The sequence below is a fragment of the Eretmochelys imbricata genome, chromosome 2 (assembly GCF_965152235.1).
Source record: "Eretmochelys imbricata isolate rEreImb1 chromosome 2, rEreImb1.hap1, whole genome shotgun sequence".
NCBI classification, from domain to species: domain Eukaryota; kingdom Metazoa; phylum Chordata; order Testudines; family Cheloniidae; genus Eretmochelys; species Eretmochelys imbricata.
In genome coordinates, this window is record NC_135573.1 from 56,219,406 (window position 1) to 56,238,410 (window position 19,005).

General features: G+C 39.3%; 1 protein-coding gene across 7 annotated transcripts in view; it reads right to left on the reverse strand.

The window, feature by feature from the left end:
* Positions 1-338: 338 nt before the first annotated feature.
* The window catches only part of GDAP1 (ganglioside induced differentiation associated protein 1), a 54,711-nt gene continuing 36,044 nt past the window's right edge, over positions 339-19,005 (reverse strand). For 5 of the 7 annotated variants that reach the window (XM_077810110.1, XM_077810106.1, XM_077810109.1 and 2 more), the window contains 5 exons: positions 17,715-17,907; positions 16,181-16,354; positions 10,036-10,130; positions 9,434-9,548; positions 339-5,769 (listed from right to left, as the gene is read on the reverse strand). In XM_077810110.1, the coding sequence (XP_077666236.1) occupies positions 5,387-5,769; positions 9,434-9,548; positions 10,036-10,130; positions 16,181-16,354; positions 17,715-17,820 (873 nt within the window). In that variant the 5' untranslated portion in view covers positions 17,821-17,907 and the 3' untranslated portion in view covers positions 339-5,386. The remainder of the gene's footprint in view (positions 5,770-9,433; positions 9,549-10,035; positions 10,131-16,180; positions 16,355-17,714; positions 17,908-19,005) is intronic. The other 2 variants (XM_077810111.1, XM_077810112.1) reach the window with 1 other exon arrangement.

Genomic DNA, 19,005 nt, shown 5'->3' on the forward strand with positions numbered 1-19,005 from the left:
AGATTATCAGACCAGACCCTAAAAGGGAAGTTAGTAATTTTCTCATTCTCTCAGACAGCACACAAAATATAGCCTCTCCTTCTGAAGAAACATATTAAAATGACTTCTGCTGACCCTCCTCAGTATATCAGATAGGCTCAGCCAATCAGGGAGCAATGTAACTATGTTATTTCCACATATGTGCACAAACTCATGTACAACTGACTCTTGAATGACACGTAAATTGTAAATTTATGTGGCTTAATTCCTTGAACAGCCTCAGCCTAAATAATTTAACTTTACAGGAAAACCTTGTGCTCAGTTTTGTTAAACCAAAGGAAATGCATTACTCTAGAACATCATTTCACGTCCCATATTTATTTTTCTGAGCCCACATACAAGCATATGATACAAAAAAAATACTAGCATACTGCTGTACATCAGCTGTGTGACATATGGAGAGAAAACGGTATATGAAAATCAAAGGAGGAGAGCATCCAAACTACAAAATGGTCACAGGAAGCAGTACTAATCACTGCTGGAAAGAAATTGGGCTAAAAGACAAGCAACTTTACAAACACAAGGTGAAATTCACCCCTGTGCACAGGGTCCTCACAAGGTCAATGCACACTTAAATCCCACATCAGCCCTAAGTTGAGGTCTTAAGTTATGTGATAGGTCTTTTATTGGCCCTCTGTACAGGAGTGGATTTCAGCCATGATGAAGAGCACTTTAGCGCAGTGAGAATGAGTAGCCTATCAAGTAGTTAATCATAAGGCTAACAAAAGCTACTTAGTATTACAGTTTTAGTGACAGACTTATGCTCTACCTAGCAACCTGAACTTTCCTGAATAGTGTTATCCATAAAGTGTTCATTCAGGTAGATGTATTTCCCTGCTACTCAGTGTTCATGTTAATGTGAAGTGTTGTTTTAACTCTGCCCTCTGGTAGACAATCTCAAATCACATAGGCCACTACATATTTACTATAGAAACTATGTCATTCAATAAATATTCCAGGTTTGAGAACAGTTTGAAATCACATGGCAAATAAATTGTGTCACACCATTTTTAACCACACTAGCTACCCTGAGGAGGATACTCCCTTTGTCTCAGATCAAGAGCAGAAACGTTTAATTTGTGAGAGTTTCAATGACAATTCAACTGGATTCTCAAAGTGCAGCCCTAGCAGAGTACTGACATCTGGTGGTCATTTCAGGTCTTCCCAGCAGTACATGCTGCTGTTGGCAGGCAATGAATGTGTGTAATCTCAAGGGCACTAAAGATCAAGGATAGATAAGAGGGAGTGAAACTATACAGCCTGACCAATCATTAGTCTTCATCATAAATATACATACAAATTGGTAGTGTGGGCTGGACACTTGTGCTAACAGAAAACATTTTTCTAGGAAGAGAACTTTATGCAGGGAAAGAAGGTGAAATTCATTCTGCATAGTCTATATTTAAATTATGTTAATTTTAGAATGACTTGAACAGATATTTTAATGTTATACTTTCAAACTCCTCAGAAATATGACATGCTACTGAAGCACCCAGTGATGCATATTGTTTTGTGGAATTTGCCAGATACAAAGTAAATAGAGATATGCTGCAATATACAAACAACAAAGCAAGAGTCATTTAAAGCTCACAAAACATTAACAGTGTTACTGGATTAAATTTACTCTAGCGATACTAAGTTTTTGTAAACAGAGCACATTCATTTTATCAAGATGTCCAAAACAACTGGGTCATTAAATGGAATTATATGAAACTGTCTTTTACCATCAACAGACAAACAAAGAAACAAACAAACAAGTGTTGTTTCCTATGTATGAATGTTTCTTACTAATGAAAAGAAGCAGTAAGATTTGGGCCATCTTTTGTTAAACACTTAACACTCTGTTAAATTATAACCAGCAATGTTCAATGAACAAATTATCCCTTTCAACATCTGCTTGACACCAAAACTATCCAGCTAAAATCCATATCTGCTCATTTCAAATGACGATTAGAATTCAACCAGACATTACTAGAGATAGACCATAGCAAACAACTAAAGTTTGTGGGCATTGGGATATAGGAGTTTGATTCAGGCCCATTACTAGATATTACAGTAACATTTTGTCTACTAAAACAACAATGATCTGGTGGCACATTAAAGACTAACAGATTTACTTGGGCATAAGCTTCCATGGGCTAGAACCCACTTCATCAGATGCATGGAGTGAAAATTACAGATGCAGGCATTATTATACTGACACATGAAGAGAAGGGAGTTACCTCACAAGTGGAGAACGAGTGCTGACAGGGCCAATTCGATCAGGGTGGATGTAGTCCACTCCTAATAATAGATGAGAAGGTGTCAATTCCAGGAGAGGCAAAGCTGCTTTTTTAATGAGCCAGCCACTCCCAGTCCCTATTCAGGCCCAAATTAATGGTGTTAAATTTGCAAATGAATTTTAGTTCTGCTGTTTCTCTTTGAAGTCTGTTTCTGAAGTTTTTTTTGTTCAAGTATAGCTACTTTTAAATCTGTTAGAGAATGTCCAGGAAGATTGAAGTGTTCTCCTACTGGCTTTTGTATGTTACCATTCCTGATGTCCGATTTGTGTCCATCTATTCTTTTACGTAGGGACTGTCCGGTTTGGCCAATGTACATGGCAGAGGGGCATTGCTGGCACATGATGTCATATATAACATTAGTAGATGTGCAGGTGAATGAGCCTCTGATGGTGTGGCTGATGTGGTTGGGTCCTCTGATGGTGTCGCTAGAGTAGATATGGGGACAGAGTAGGCAATGAGGTTTGCTACAGGGATTGGTTCCTGGGTTAGTGTTTCTGTGGTGTGGTGTGTAGTTGCTGGTGAGTATTTGCTTCAGGTTGGGGGGCTGTCCGTAAGTGAGGTCTGGCCTGCCTCCCAAGATCTGTGAGAGTGAGGGATCGTTTTCCAGGGTAGGTTGTAGATCATTGATAATGTGCTGGAGAGGTTTTAGCTGGGGGCTGTACGTGATGGCCAGTGGTGTTCTGTTATTTTCTTTGTTGGGCCTGTCCTGTAGTAGGTGATTTCTGGGTACCTTTCTCGCTCTGTCAATCTCTTTCCTCACTTCCCCAGGTGGGTACTGTAGTTTTAAGAATGCTTAATAGAGATCTTGTAGGTGTTTGTCTCTGTCTGAGGGATTGGAGCAAATGCGGTTGTGTCTTAGGGCTTGGCTGTAGACAATGGATCGTGTGATGTGTCCTGGATGGAAGCTGGAGGCATGTAGATAAGTATAGCGGTCAGTAGGTTTCCGATATAGGGCGGTGTTTATGTGACCATCACTTATTTGCACTGTAGTGTCCAGGAATTGGGTCTCTTGTGTGGACTGGTCCAGGCTGAGGTTGATGGTGGGGTGGAAGTTGTTGAAATCCAGGTGGAATTCTTCAAGGGCCTCCTTCCCGTGGGTCCATATGGTGAAGATGTCATCAATGTAGTGCAAGTTGAGGAGGGGCACTACGGGACAAGGGCTGAGGAAGCGTTGTTCTAAGTCAGCCATAAAAATGGTGGCATACTGTGAGGCCATGCAGGTACCAATAGCAGTGCCACTGACTTGACGGTATAAGATGTCCCCAAATCTGAAATGGTTGTGGGTGAGGACAAAGTCACAAAGCTCAGCCACCAGGCATGCTGTGGCCTCATCAGGGATACTGTTCTTGACAGCTTATAGTCCATCCTCATGTGGAATATTGGTGTAAAGAGCTTCTACATCCATGGTGGCCAAGATGGTGTTTTCAGGAAGATCACCAATGCACTGTAGTTTCCTCAAAAAGTTGGTGGTGTCTCGAAGACTGCTAGGAGTGCTGGTAGCGTAGGGTCTGAGAAGAGAGTCCAAATAACCAAATAATCCTGCTGTAAGAGTACTGATGCCTGAGATGATGGGGCATCCAGGGTTTCCAGATTTATGGATCTTGGGTAGCAGATAGAATATCAGTAACTAGCCAAACTTCAAAAACTTCAGATGCGTTTTGGTTCAGATATAAATCCAAAATTCTTGAAACATTCTGGGTCTTCACAAATGAGCTAGAAATCTTGCTAGGTCAGACTTATGGTAGTTTGTGCTTCCTGTCAGGCCACTGACTGACACACAAACAAAATCTGGCCTCAGATAGGTGCACAACTGCCACAGGGATGACAGGGAGTTGGGTCAGGTTGAACAATGCATCCATCAGTAGCCACTGACTGGTGGATTGCATTAAAGCATCTGTGTTATTTAAATTGTTTCTTCAAATCCAAACTGTAGCTTTATGAAGAAACTGCAATACAAATTTGCTATTCCCAGGTTGTACAAACAATTTTCACTCATTTTCACCAAGTTGTAACCTCTCAGTAAATAAGTAGACCAGGCTGGAAAATTACCCACTTTGAGTCTTTTTGTTAGCCAATCAAACTTGACAGATGGCTGACTCTTTTCCACTAATAAAAAACAAACAAAAATGAAGCTATCCTCAGAAAATCTTACTCATATAAAAAGCTATTTTTAGTGGATAAGGTATTTTCCGATAGGTTGTGGCACTTATGGGCAATATTTTCACACATGTAATTACTTACATACAATTACACCCACCTAATTTGTAGGCAAAAATATCCAAGGTATGTAAGCAAATTGGTTATTTGAGTGCACACAGCCCATGCAGGGGATTTTCAAAGAGACAAGTTGAAGTTAGGTGCCTGAATCTCAATGGGAGTTGAGAGCCTACCTGCTAGTTATCCCTTTAAAAAAATCTCCTCTTATGTCTTCCCAAATTAGCTGATTTTCACACACCCACTTCAGGTATCTTCCCAAATAAATGAAACTCATGCTACTATTTGAACCTCCATATGAGAGCCTGGCCCTATAGGGCTATTTCCTAAGACAGTCATAATGGCCCCATTGCAAATCAATGGCAGTTGATCTTGGTGAAATTCTCTCCCATGCAAAGGACAGGCACAAGGACTATGGGCCACTTAAGTCCCACTTAAATCCTGTTTTCAGGGCTCAAGCGGAGCCCAGGACTTGTGCTGGTCTTCTGCACACTGAAGAATTTCACCCACAATGAGCACCTGTCGCATTGCTGCATGAATACCAATTCAATAGAAGTTCTAAAATTACATCAGTCATTTGGTAAAAGAGACAGAAACAAGGATTCTTCTAAGAAAACATTGCCACAGGATCTACAGCTCCTCATCTGAAAAGAACATATTTTATTTTCTTTATTGTCCCCGCAACATTTATTATCTACAAGTATTTCAGCTTTTCCAATACATGTATGTCATTGTAGGAGACTATTATTCTGTGACAATGTTCTGCTCCATGAATCTTTCATATATGTTTATCTTGGAGATTTTCCTGGGGGTTAGAGGTGTTCCCCACCCACAACCAGGCAAATTAGAGTTTAAAAATAAGGTTGTCTTGTTCTAATTGACAACATCATGTTGACAAATCTCTTCCGAAGACACGTGAAAGCAAAATAACCCATTCCCGCTAGCAAGCCAACCAACATGGTCGTACCAAGAACTCTTGGTGCCCTTTTCTTGGCCACCCGGAACGCAGTTGGCAGAACTGCTGAGATTAATATGTTGTTGACATGTCCTAAAACTTTGTTAAATGTTTTTCTCTTCAAGACACGTTCATAATAAGCTTCCAAGTTGGGTCGTTTTCCATTTCCCCAGTTTCTTCTTGCAAACCCCAGAAACTTCAGGCGATGTAATGTAACAGCAAGCGATACATCTGCCAAACTAAAGAATTCGCCACACAGCCAAGGCTGCTGTCCATCTTCTAATCAGAGATAAACACACAAAGAATTAGGAGCTAACAAAGTACAAGGTATGTGGAAGGTTGCCTGGTCTATTACATGTATGTTTACTGCTAGTACATAAACAGATTCATAAACAACAATAGTACTTTTAAAAATCTGATTTAATAGCTAACTTCCTTCTCCAACCCCTTCTCATAGTCTATACAATGCTGCAAAGTCTACCTCCCAGTTGCCCAGTAAGATCCACACTTCAGTTTGGTACTTTGAGACTCATTTTTTTGCTCCCAATTAAATTTTCTCAGGACTAAATTAACTCAATAGAGGTGAAGGGAAACAAGGAAACTACAAGGGCTGCAGGTCCCGCTGGCAAAGGCGTGACAGAATGACACAAACAGGATGACACTATTTAAAAAAACTCAAATAGGAGCTGCTTACATCTGATGAAAATTTTCCAAGCAAAAGAAAATTAACCTGTTGATCTGGCCATTAAAGGAGCTCTGCACTGACCCATGGCCTACCCAGAACTTTTAAGATCTGACAGTAATTTTTTCAGGATTGCCAATTTAGCTACAAGTCCCCTAATTGCCCTCCTATGACCCAGTCAGCAAGTTACATTCTGCTTAGATCTCAAGTGGAAATGCTCAAGTGAAATACAGTGCTCTCTGCTGTATTTTTTAAATCAAAATAAGTATATGCTCTCTGAGCCAGGGAGATCTGTGGTTATATCTAGAAGGCTGGGGAGAGAGACCTGTGCTGGGAGGGGATCAGTTCTGTGCAGCTGAAGAGAAATGTGGAAGTTAATCCTTACAAAAGGAGAATAAAAGGGAAGATCTAAGCAGCTAACTGTGTGAGCAGGAGACTTGTGTGAGGAAGAAGACTAGGAGGGAGGGAGAGATTGGAGTAGTAAAAGGAAGGAATAGAAGGTCAGAGACAGATTGAGAGGTGACTTCATTGTGGTATACAAGTACATTCAGAGGGAGAAAATACCCAGTTCTACAGGACTCTTTAATCTAATAGTAAAAGGAATAACAAGAACCAGTGACTAGAAGTTAAAGACAGACAAATTCAAAATAGAAATAAGGCACTCTTTTTTTTTGTAAAGCAGTGAGGATGATTATCTATTGGAACTACCAAAGGAAGTGGTGATTCTCTGTCTCTTGAAGTCTTCCGATCAAAACTGGATGCCTGTCTGGAAGATATGCTCTATTTAAACACAAGTTCATTGGGCTCCATACAGGGTAACTGCATGAAATTTTATAGCTTGTGTTACACAGGAATTCTGACTAGCTGATCTAATGGTCCCTTCTGGCCTTAAAATCTACGAATCTATAACTGGAAAGTCAGAGAGATAGAATAAACAGGTAGAAAAGGAGATCAAAAATATGAAAGGGATTAGAACAGGAAGAAAAACGAAAAACAATACAGTCAAAGCTGTGTTATCTGGCACTTTCCCAACTGGAAAGCTCTAAAAACCATTAATTCTGATAGGGTTGCAGCCAGGTGTCCAGATCCGGGTGGTGCTCACCTCAGGCAGCTCCCCACAAGCAGCGACATGTCCCTGTTACTCCTAGGCAGAGGTGCAGTCAGACAGCTCTGTGCACTGCCCCTACCCCGAGTGCTGGCTCCACAACTCGCATTGGTAAGTATAACTCTTAGTTGACCGGAATATTTGACTAGCCAGAACCCTCATTCCCCCAACACGACAGATAACAAAGCTTTTACTGTATATTAAAAATGGTCTTTATAATTCTGCACATTAATCTTTATTTTTGTTTAGGTTTCTGACCAACAGTGAGAAGTGAAATCCGAACTGTCTGGAGGTTTGGTTCAGATGGGCACCCACACATTTAAGCTTATTCTTATCTTGCTGAAAGTAACATACATTGTGAAATGGAAATGAACTAATTACTTCAGTAAAGACGACACATAAAACTGCATTGGAAGTCTCATGAGAACACACTTTCCCATGTGTGTTGTGGTTTTACCTGCTTGAGGTTGGACTGGGAAATACTTAGAACCAGCCTTCTAACTGAATTTCCGAATGACCCCTTCCAATCCCAGCTGGAGCCAGGGTGTGAGAAAGAGCATGAAAATGAAAGAACTGTGAGAATTGAGAAAACATGTTTTTATGGTATCTATGGCCTAACCAAAGCAAGAACCAGACATCTCATAAGAAAGCCTGTAATCATGAGATTTTTCTGGTCTATTTGCAGACTCAAGAGGTTTAGATAGCTTAGATGAAGTTCAGAGAAGCATCTGATTTGTCAGAACTCTGACATGCAGCCAAATGCCACCTCCCTTCCCCTGCTATACCCTTGTCAAATCTCAAACTAAGTGATGTCATGCCAGGTCACTGTTTGGATGAAAGATCTCTATGAGAAAACAAAGTACCTCACGAAGTAGTTTTGGTACATCTCATTTGTTCACTGAAATGTTATCATCTAATCACTAGAGCTGCTATTCATGATGTGGGGGGCGGGGGGAGTTTGGAGACAGAGGAAATTGGAAGTGAATCTCAAGAAAGAAAAACCACGAGAAACAGTCATAAAAATGTTTGTATTTGGTTAAACAGCTCATTCTTAGCACTAGAATGATATTAAGATTTCTGAATTCAGTTTTTTAATCAATTTGGGTAACTCTTCAACAAGGAGTCCAGAAAGTTCTAGGCTTGATTATGGTTTACAAATGCAAGAAACTCTAGAGCATCTGGATGAAATTCCAGAGGGTATAGATGAATTCTCAAGGGTTTGGTAATGGGATGAAATTCTTTGCTCGTGTAACTCCACTGGCATTGTGGCAGTACAGAATTTGGCCAAAAGATTTATTCACTATTGTATCATTCATTGGTTTTAATCCGGCCTGTATTGATAGAGACTAAAAGCTGTTACCATCTGACTTCTGATTTGCTGTCTATGTGAAGTGAGCTAGTTGTCTGAGTTCTGTTCTCAGTGAGTAGGAGTTCACTTACATAACACGGTTAATACCAACTAGCATCCTTATTGGTAGTCTCAGTAGAAGAGTGAAGGATTGAGAGCTTGATCCAGCTCCCGGTAAAGTGAGAGGAGAGGCTCCCATTGATTTCTGTGGGAGCTGGATCAGAATCTGGATGACCATAAAGAATGAGCTTTCTTTAAAAAGGATCAGCTAAGGTTAGGACATAGTGGCACAAAAGCCTGAGGGAACTTGCACTGCCGCTACTCTACAGTGTTTTTGTTCCGTGACTAGAGGCCTTTAATCTCCAGGACTGTCAGTTATGTACCTATCTCCATCACAACGGTTTAAATTCAGCATGGTATTTAAGCATATGCCTAACTTTAAGCACATGAGGCCTGCTGACGTGTTTAAAGTTAGGCACGAACGTGTTATGTTGAATTGGGACCTCAAGCAATTTATGAAATGTTTTTTTAAAAGCAGTATGGAATGTTGTGGCTAATCATGCTGAAAATGTGTGATCAAGGTCTCAAAAGCACACTTAGAAGTGCTCATATATGCTCCTAATGACGGTAGATTGCATTAGACTAAATTAGTATTGAAAGCCATATTTGACAGGCTCAGTGCAGTTAGATGGCTATAAATTAAAAAGGATACATCAAAAAGTATCATACAGAACAAATGCTGCTATCTGGATGAATCAATTGTGTTAAACATAACTGTCAATAGAATTAAACAGGAATAATCCCTTACCTGGTGTTTCTTCATTTCTCCTTTGTAACTCAGTCTCCACCTGATCCAAAACTTTTTCCAATTCATCAAGTATTTTCTTCAAGTACTTTATATTATCATGGTCCAGCAGCTTAGACTGCAAATATACATAGGTTATAGTTTTAAACAATCATACATATATATTATAGTTAGCGTTTTCGGAAGAAGATTCATTTTGGGATTATAGTACATATTCATAAAATGTGCACATTTTCCCATCACAGTTAAAAGCCAAGTGGAAGCTATTGGCAATACACATATTAGTAACGACTCTAAGAACAGAAAAAAATTATTTCCAGCATGGAGATACTCTGAGTGCTTAATCTTGCAATGGGGTGAGTGCTCTCACTTCAGTCCAGCAAAGCACTCACGTACAGGCTTAACTTTGAAGTCAGTGGCATATTAAAGTTCTTTAAATTAAGCATGTATTGAAGTGTTCTGCTGGATGGGAGACGAAGTGCTAAACGTTTTGCAGGGCTGTCTCCCTGAATGAGCACACTGATAATGACAGGTGAATCATTCCAGGAGAAGTCCAATATTACCAACCAATTAGTTTAACGGTGGGATACCATTAATTTACTCACCTTAAGGCGCTTCTGTTTTGCTATATAAGCATCTTGGAGGTCTGGATTTTCTTTGGCAAGCTTCTTTAGTTCCGATTCTGTGTTACCTATCTGGCCTAATAAAACACAAACAGGAATTATATAAAATCACCCACTATATTCATGTTTTCATCCACAAAAATTAATGAGTAAGTGGAGTTAAAAATTGCTACAAAACATATGTCATTTTAAATGAGAAGTGGTTTCTGAATGAAGTTTCCATGTCAAGTGGCTCAGAGATATCACAGTTTGGAGTAGTGGTATGATGAATTAACAAGCGACCCCAAAACATTTTCTACTCCCTATTTTGTGATTAATTCTATAAACCAGGCACTTGCTTCCAGGGAGAAAGAATGAAGGACTGGTGAAGCTATTCATTTGTTCTTTCAGTAAACCCAACTTCTTTGTTACTCATTACCAAAGAGGGAAGGAAAATGGCACATGGCAACAAATGTAGTAAACAGCTGTATCTTCGCAGCAAATGCTTATACTTTGTTCCTGAAAAATATTTGCCACCAAGTTTTCAAAGGTGGTCTCTAATTTTGTGTGAGCAGTTTCTGGGTGCCCAAGTTTGGACACCTGGGCCTGGAGCACCCACAGCTCCCTTTAAGTTTGATCGGTGTTCTGAGTACTGAGCAGTTCTTAAAAAAATCAAGGCACAAAGGGCCAAATTTTTACAGGTATTTATGCATCTAAAGATCTTTGTCTAGCTGCACCTTTTGAAAATCTGGCCCAAAGTGTTCCGAGTTGGTCAAAATTTGAGACACCTAAAATCAGCAGCCCCTTTTGAAAATGTTGGGCAGGGTGTATATTTGCTATAGGCTAGCAAAAGGTTCTGCTTGTGTAATGCGAAGGAGAAATGTGAGTGAAGACCCTATAGTGACATTATCATTATTTATTTGTATTACAGAGGGGATAACTTTTTCATTTTTAAACAAGTGTGTAGTTTGTTTGGACCTTGGAAGAGACTCCACCAGCTCACAAACCCATAATGTCAAAAGTTAGGCTCAGAGTAAGCAAGTTTTTATTAAACACATATCTCCAGTAATAAAAAACTGAACACAGAAGAATACTTATAGGGCCTGAGCCTCCTCTCAAATTCACTAGTGGAAATTAGGTGTAACTCTTTTAGAGGCCTTGTCTACAATTCAAATGTTTTGCTGGTAGAGCTGTGCCAACAGAGACCCCTAGTGGAGATGTAGTATAACCCAACAGAAGGAGTTCTGCCAACACAGCTAAACCACCTCTCTGAACAACATTAGATATGCTAACATAGTCAGCTTAGCTGCATCTATACCAGGAATTTTGCTGCACAGCTGTATCAACTAGGAGGTGTGATTCTCTCACACTGCTAGTCAACAGCTATGCCATCAAAACTTTGTAGAGTAGATGAAGCCTAAATCTGTGGAGTTAAATTGAAGTAAAATTGCTGTAAGAGAAGAATAAGGCCCATTATTTTATATGTTCTTTGTTTCAACCTTAAATAGCTGTGAAAGTCTTATTTCAACAAGTTACCTACTTGGCCTGATAAAACAGAAACAGGAATTATATAAAATCACCCACTACATTCATGTTTTAGTCCACAGAAATTAAGTAAGTGGTGTGCAAAATTGCAAAGAAACATGTCATTTTAACCAGCCTGAAGAAATGAGAAGTGGTTTCTGAATGAGAACATGGCACACATTAAATGTCTTAAAAACTGGCTAATTGATAGGTCTCCAAATTTAATTTAAAGGAGGAATTATCATTACGTGTCTGTGTTACTAGTGAGGTCCCAAGATCTGCTTCTTGGCCCTATGCTATTTATATTTGTATCAATGACCGGGAAGAAAACAGAAGCGTTACTGATAAAGTTTGCACATGACACAAAGGTTGGAAGAATTGTAAATAACGAAGAAGTGATATACAGTGATCTGAGTCATTTGCTAAACTGGGGGCAAGCAATGAAGCAAACAATATGCATTTCAATATGGCCAAATGTAAAGTCCAACATCTAGAAACAAAGACTGGAGGCCCTACTTACTGGATGAGGGATTCTATCCTGGGAAGCACTGATGCTGAAAAAGAGTCGGTGGTTATGGTGGATAATCAACTGACCATGAGCTCACAGTGCAATGCTGTAGCTATAAGAGCTAATGCAATCCTTGAATGTATAAATGAGGAACTCTTGAGTAGAAAGTCTATATTACATCTTATACACAGAGACCATGAAACAATACCTCCTCCCACCCCACTCTCCTGCTGGTAATAGCTTATCTAAAGTGATCACTCTCCTTTCAATGTGTATGATAATCAAGTTGGGCCATTTCCAGCACAAATCCAGGTTTTCCCACCATCAACCTCAGCCTGGTCCAGTCCACACAAGAGATCCACTTCCTGGACACTACAGTACTAATAAACAATGGTCACATAAACACCACCCTATACCGGAAACCTACTGACCGCTATTCCTACCTACATGCCTCCAGCTTTCACCCTGACCACACCACACGATCCATCGTCTACAGCCAAGCTCTGCTATACAACACATTTGCTCCAACCCCTCAGACAGAGACAAACACCTACAAGATCTCTATCAAGCATTCTTACAACTACAATACCCACCTGCGGAAGTGAAGAAACAGATTGATAGAGCCAGAAGAGTTCCCAGAAGTCACCTACTACAGGACAGGCCTAACAAAGAAAATAACAGAACGCCACTAGCCGTCACCTTCAGCCCCCAACTAAAACCCCTCCAATGCATTATTAAGGATCTACAACCTATCCTGAAGGATGACCCAACACTCTCACAAATCTTGGGAGACAGGCCAGTCCTTGCTTACAGACAGCCCCCCAACCTGAAGCAAATACTCACCAACAACCACATACCACACAACAGAACCACTAACCCAGGAACCTATCCTTGCAACAAAGCCCGTTGCCAACTGAGCCCACATATCTATTCAGGGGACACCATCACAGGGCCTAATAACATCAGCCACAGTATCAGAGGCTCGTTCACCTGCACATCCACCAATGTGATATATGCCATCATGTGCCAGCAATGCCCCTCTGCCATGTACATTGGTCAAACTGGACAGTCTCTACGTAAAAGAATAAATGGACACAAATCAGATGTCAAGAATTATAACATTCATAAACCCGTCGGAAAACACTTCAATCTCTCTGGTCACGCAATTACAGACATGAAGGTCGCTATCTTACAACAAAAAAAACTTCAAATCCAGACTCCAGTGAGAAACTGCTGAATTGGAATTCATTTGCAAATTGGATACTATTAATTTAGGCTTAAATAGAGACTGGGAGTGGCTAAGTCATTATGCAAGGTAGCCTATTTCCCCTTGTTTTTTCCTACCCCCCCGCCCAGACATTCTGGTTAAACTTGGATTTATGCTGGAAATGGCCCACCTTGATTATCATACACATTGTAAGGAGAGTGGTCAGTTTGGATGAGCTACTACCAGCAGGAGAGTGAGTTTGTGTGGGGGGGAGGAGGCTGAGAAAACCTGGATTTGTGCTGGAAATGGCCCACCTTGATTATCATGCATATTGTAGGGAGAGTGGTCACTTTGGATAAGTTATTACCAGCAGGAGAGTGAGTTTGTGTGTGTGGGTTTTGTTTTTTTTTCGGGGGGGGGGGGGGGGGAACCTGGATTTGTGCTGGAAATGGCCCACCTTGATTTTCATACACATTGTAAGGAGAGTGGTCGCTTTGGATAAGCTATTACCAGCAGGAGAGTGAGTTTGTGTGTGTGGTTTTTGGAAAAAAAGGGGGGGGGTGAGAAAACCTGGATTTGTGCTGGAAATGGCCCAACTTGATTATCATACACATTGTAAGGAGAGTGATCACTTTAGATAAGCTATCACCAGCAGGAGAGTGGAGTGGGAGGAGGTATTGTTTCATGGTCTCTGTGTATATAATGTCTTCTGCAGTTTCCACAGTATGCATCTGATGAAGTGAGCTGTAGCTCACGAAAGCTTATGCTCAGATAAATTGGTTAGTCTCTAAGGTGCCACAAGTACTCCTTTTCTTTTTGCAAATACAGACTAACACGGCTGTTACTCTGAAACCTATATTACATCTGTATTTGGCACTTGTGAGATTGCCATTGGAATACTGTGTCCAGTTCTGGTGTCCACATTTCAAGATGGATGTTGAAAAATTGAAGAGGGTTCAGAAAAGAGCCACAGGAATGATTAAAGGATTAGAAAACATGCTTTGTTGTGAAGGACACAATGAGCTCAATCTATTTGGCTTATCGAAGAAGAAAATGGGGTGATTTCATCACAGTCTACAAGCACCCTACAGGGGAAACACAAATTTGATAACAAAAGGCTCTTTAATCTAGCAGGCAAAGTTATAACAAAATTCAGAGGCTGGAACTTGAAGCTTGACATATTCAAACCAGAAATAAGGTGCAATTTTTAACAGAGAGTGTAATTAACCACTGGAATAACCAAGGACTGTGGTAGATTCTCCAATCACTGGAATTTTTTAAATCAACATTATATGTTTTTCTGGTAGATATGCTCTAGTCCAACCACAGTATTGGACTCGAAGCAGAATTTAAGTCAATGAATGGCCTGTATTATGCAGAAGTCAGACTAAATGACTACCATGGTTCCCTCTACCCTTACAATCTACATGTTAGGAGTCAGAAATTGGTCTAAATGGAAAAATCAATAGGTGAAATCCAGGCCCCACTGAAGACAATAAGAGTTTTGCCACTGACTTCAATGGGGCCAGGATTTTATCCCATATCCTGCTTTGAAGATTCCCAAAATGTGGGATTGTGCAGATCCAGGATTTTGGGACAAATTGATCTTTAAAAATTAATTTGTCAGATGAACCCATGCTGCTTATCCTTTTTTGCCCCCAGGTGTGAATATTTTCTCCTACAAAAAATGGGGCCAAATTCTCCTCTCACGCAAGTTTTAGATCAGTGAAACTCCACTCTTTGTAAGGCTACTCTTCATTACACTAGTTTCAGAGAGAGGACAGTCGGGTTCATTATTTTAATAGAAGTTCTGCTGCCATTGTACATTTCTACATTTACAAAGAATATATTTTCTTCACTGCAATGGTTTGGTGCAGGCACTATTAGTGCAGCCTACAGGAAAATATGTACATTGTTTTATAACCTAAAACAGCGAGATAAAAAAATTAAAATTTTGCAAATGCCATTACTGTCTGTGCATTTTAAGCACAAATCGAATTGCTATCCTTTCCTGTTGTTAGCAGAATTAACTCCACAGATATTCCCAAAAGGAGTATTTTTCCACATTTTCAAATCTTTCAAAATTTTAAGCAAAATATCTTTTAAAATTATCAAGATTTTAAAGTTAAAATGACACATATAGGGCTAGATTCTTCCCTCAGTAGTATGCTCATAGCTCTACTGATGTCCAATGGGGCTGTGATCACAAGAGATAGTAGCTCTGACTCAGATATTTTATCTGGTTGGCAGTTGAAGCTGAACAAATTCAGACTAGAAAGAAAGTGCACTTTGTGGGTGTGGGGGCGAGGAAGGGTTGTTACCAGCCTAATATGGAAAAGGACATGTTCATTCAAAAACAAAGACCTTGATGAATGTACTCGTCTTTCAGCCCACAAAACTATTATAGATAGCAGTATTTCCTGTCATTATGACTGAATGCTCAACATTGGGAGAATTGAACTGAAGTTTCCTAAATCCCTGGTTTTGAGTTACTGGATAAAATTTTCAGACGTGCCTACATTACTTAGAAGCCTAGGCCCTCATAAGCAACTTACATACTTTTGAAAATTTTACTGTTCATTTAAAAAGGCCAATATTTTAAAAAAATGAGTGCCTAAAACTAGGCCAATAAATCCATATCATGTTACTTTATTAAGTAAGCTGATTTTCAAAACTGCTGAGCACCCAGTTGCTCCCAGTTATTTAAGTGCCTAACTGTAGGGCATCCGTTTATCAAACGTATTTGCCATCAACAATGTCTGAGTATGAGTTGTTTATGTGTTAAGCAAATTTTAAAACTACATTCTTATTCAGGTCTCAGGGATCTTTAAATATAAAACATATTTAGAACCAAGTAAGAAAGATCTGTTAAATGGCAATATTTTGGGGTTTATGTTCAGGCTACATACTGCGAATTCTAGTTGTCGCATAAGCTGGAATCATGGAATCCACTGTTAATTCTGGGTGTAAAATGCAGCCATGCGTGTAGGCATCCATAGGCAAGGAGTCCAAGAGCTCTCTATAGTGTTGCACCCTTGGGTAATACATGCTTCCTTCTTCTGGCATTAATCTTGGTGTCCTCTCTGAAATACATTCATTTAGGAGATTTTTAAAAATAAATCAGAAGAGCTATATAATATATGTAATGATATTATGATAAAAGTAGTGTTCTTAATGGTACTTCAGTTGTCCCTGTGTAGCACAGATGACATGGTTATCAAGTGAAATAGTCACTACTGGATGATTCCCGCCCCCTCCTCCCCAACCATGAGCCCAGTTCAACAAAACACTTAACCGTGTGCTTAGTTTTCAGCATGTAATTCCATCCCTCTTCAGCAATGTACTTAACCACGTGATTAAAGAGACCTTAGCAGAGCAGAGAATCTGCTCCATAGCATATTATAGTCAAGCAGTTTCAGCAGAATCAATTTTTTAAATTTCAAGCAATGTTACTACATAGTGAAGTACAATAGACAGCTCTTATGGCCCATTAAAAAGAAAATATTGCAGTGATTCAAGAACTCTATTATAAAATGATACTTTAATTATTTTAAATATGTTTTTAAAGAGTTTTACAGCAGCATTAACAGTTCATTTATAACTGTATTCATAGATTGTAGCCACCCTCAGCTTTACCCAGCTCTCTATTTCCTCCAATTATTATCTGACCAAAAGGCAAGCAGCTAGCAATTAATTCAGCAGGTGTTGAACTGCTAATAGTGACATGTTCTTACTGCTATGGGAATCTCTAAAGTCCACTGCAGAATTTTATCCTTGAAATTACATTTTCCAGTTAGGGACATAGCGTATCAGAACCCTAACTAGAGAGCACCAATACAAAAGGTTGCGTCTTCTCCTCACTCCAAGAAATACAGTTTCTGTGCATAAGCCAAAAAAAAAAAAAAAAGTTTTCTTTAAAAATTGATCCTGCCTATTTCCTAGTAATGACAAGTGTTGTGAAATGTCAAGGTATGCCACTATTCCTTTCTTATTACCATAGATTTACTCTTCCCACTTCTATCTCCTTACTCCATTTATTCGTGTGCACACATGCACGCACACACTCTCACTATTCTCTCTCCTTTACAGGGTATAATTAAAAAAAAGATTATTCTGGAATTATCCAGGAAACTACACCATTTTTGTGTGAGAGGTTTTTTCCAAAAATTGAAAACGTTTTGCATCCTTCTGTGAGACTATTATTTTATATTAGTCCTTGCTACACAATTAGTACAGCAAAGTATTATCATATTTCTGACCTGTATGGGCTAGCAGGATAAGTGATCAGATATCCATTATCTTGCCAAATAGATGTTAAAGTATTTTCAATGCAATCCGTTTGCTTGGGGAATGCGAAACTTTTTATGGAAATGAACAAAACTCTATACAGCGACACATAAGTACTGCATTAAAAATCACATAATCTAAAAAAAATTTCATTACCATCCACGAATGTCTCTTCAAGATAATCAATAATCTGTGAGGCCTCACAAATAATGTTTTCCCCATGGATAAGGACAGGCACTTCTCCAGATGAGTTTAAACGCATAAACCAAGGTTCATTGTGTTCACTCAGGGGTAAACTTACATCATGTTCTTCACACTTCAGTGCTTTTTCAGCAATCACTAAGCGCACCTGAAAAATATTGCAAGAATTACTGGATTAAGCTATTTGCCAGGGATAAACTGATACACTGTTCAATTAGAGGGGCAATGTGTTTCAGTGGGAGTCAGGAGTACTGGGGTCTATTCCCAGCTGTGCCACTGATCTGCTGTGTGACCTTAGCAAATCTCTTCACCTCTCTGTCTTCTTTCACATCCTTTGTCTATTTAAATTGTGTTCTCTGTAGGTATGGACTATGTACAGTTCCTAATGCAACTGAGTCCTAATCTCAGTTGGGATCCTTAAGTGCTACTGTAATACAAATAAATAAATAAATAAATAAACAACAAAGAATAATTGTAATTGCCTAAAACTCTTCTTTCAACACATTTATCATTAGCATAAAATAGTTGGTGGCTATTACCTGAATGACAGGTATTCCTAGAAACAGTTGATAAAATGTAAGAGAATTAACAACACAAAAAATTTTTTTTTAAATATCTTAAAACCTGGTGCTATAGTTTTGGTGATGTCTAAATTCCTTTCCCATATACTCTCGAATATGTTCTGTATACATAACTGGAACTGAGGCATACTTTTTTGGAATTTTTTATTAAGACAAAGTTACAATAAAATATTAACATACTACATTGGACATGACTTATTAAGGATCAGGTTAATATTCAAAAAGCCTGGCTAAAGATCTGCTGGCTGGAGAGCTCTCCCCCTTTGAATAAATGTAAAAAGGGTGGCCAAATTTCTAAATACCTGTCCTCTTTTTGGTGCTTCTCTTGTGTATGTACTTGGTGTGAAAGCTTCTCCATTACAAGAATAATCCATATTTTATTATACCATAATTGTTTGCTTTGGCAACTGAACCATTTGCAATAAAGGTGAGAAACAGCCCTTTGCTAAAAAGTATCAAAACGTCTTCTGAATTAGAACACAAAATAGATGTATATGCTCATGTCATCTTGTTATATTTACAGACTATGGAAGTGCCATTCAAAATTATCTGTTACATTTTAACAACTCAAGGAGTGTTATATTTCCGTTTTAAAGCCCCTAGTCATCCTTCCTCGTAGGCCTCCTCCCCGCTGCCTCCAGTGCTGGGTTTGGGGATTCTGCATT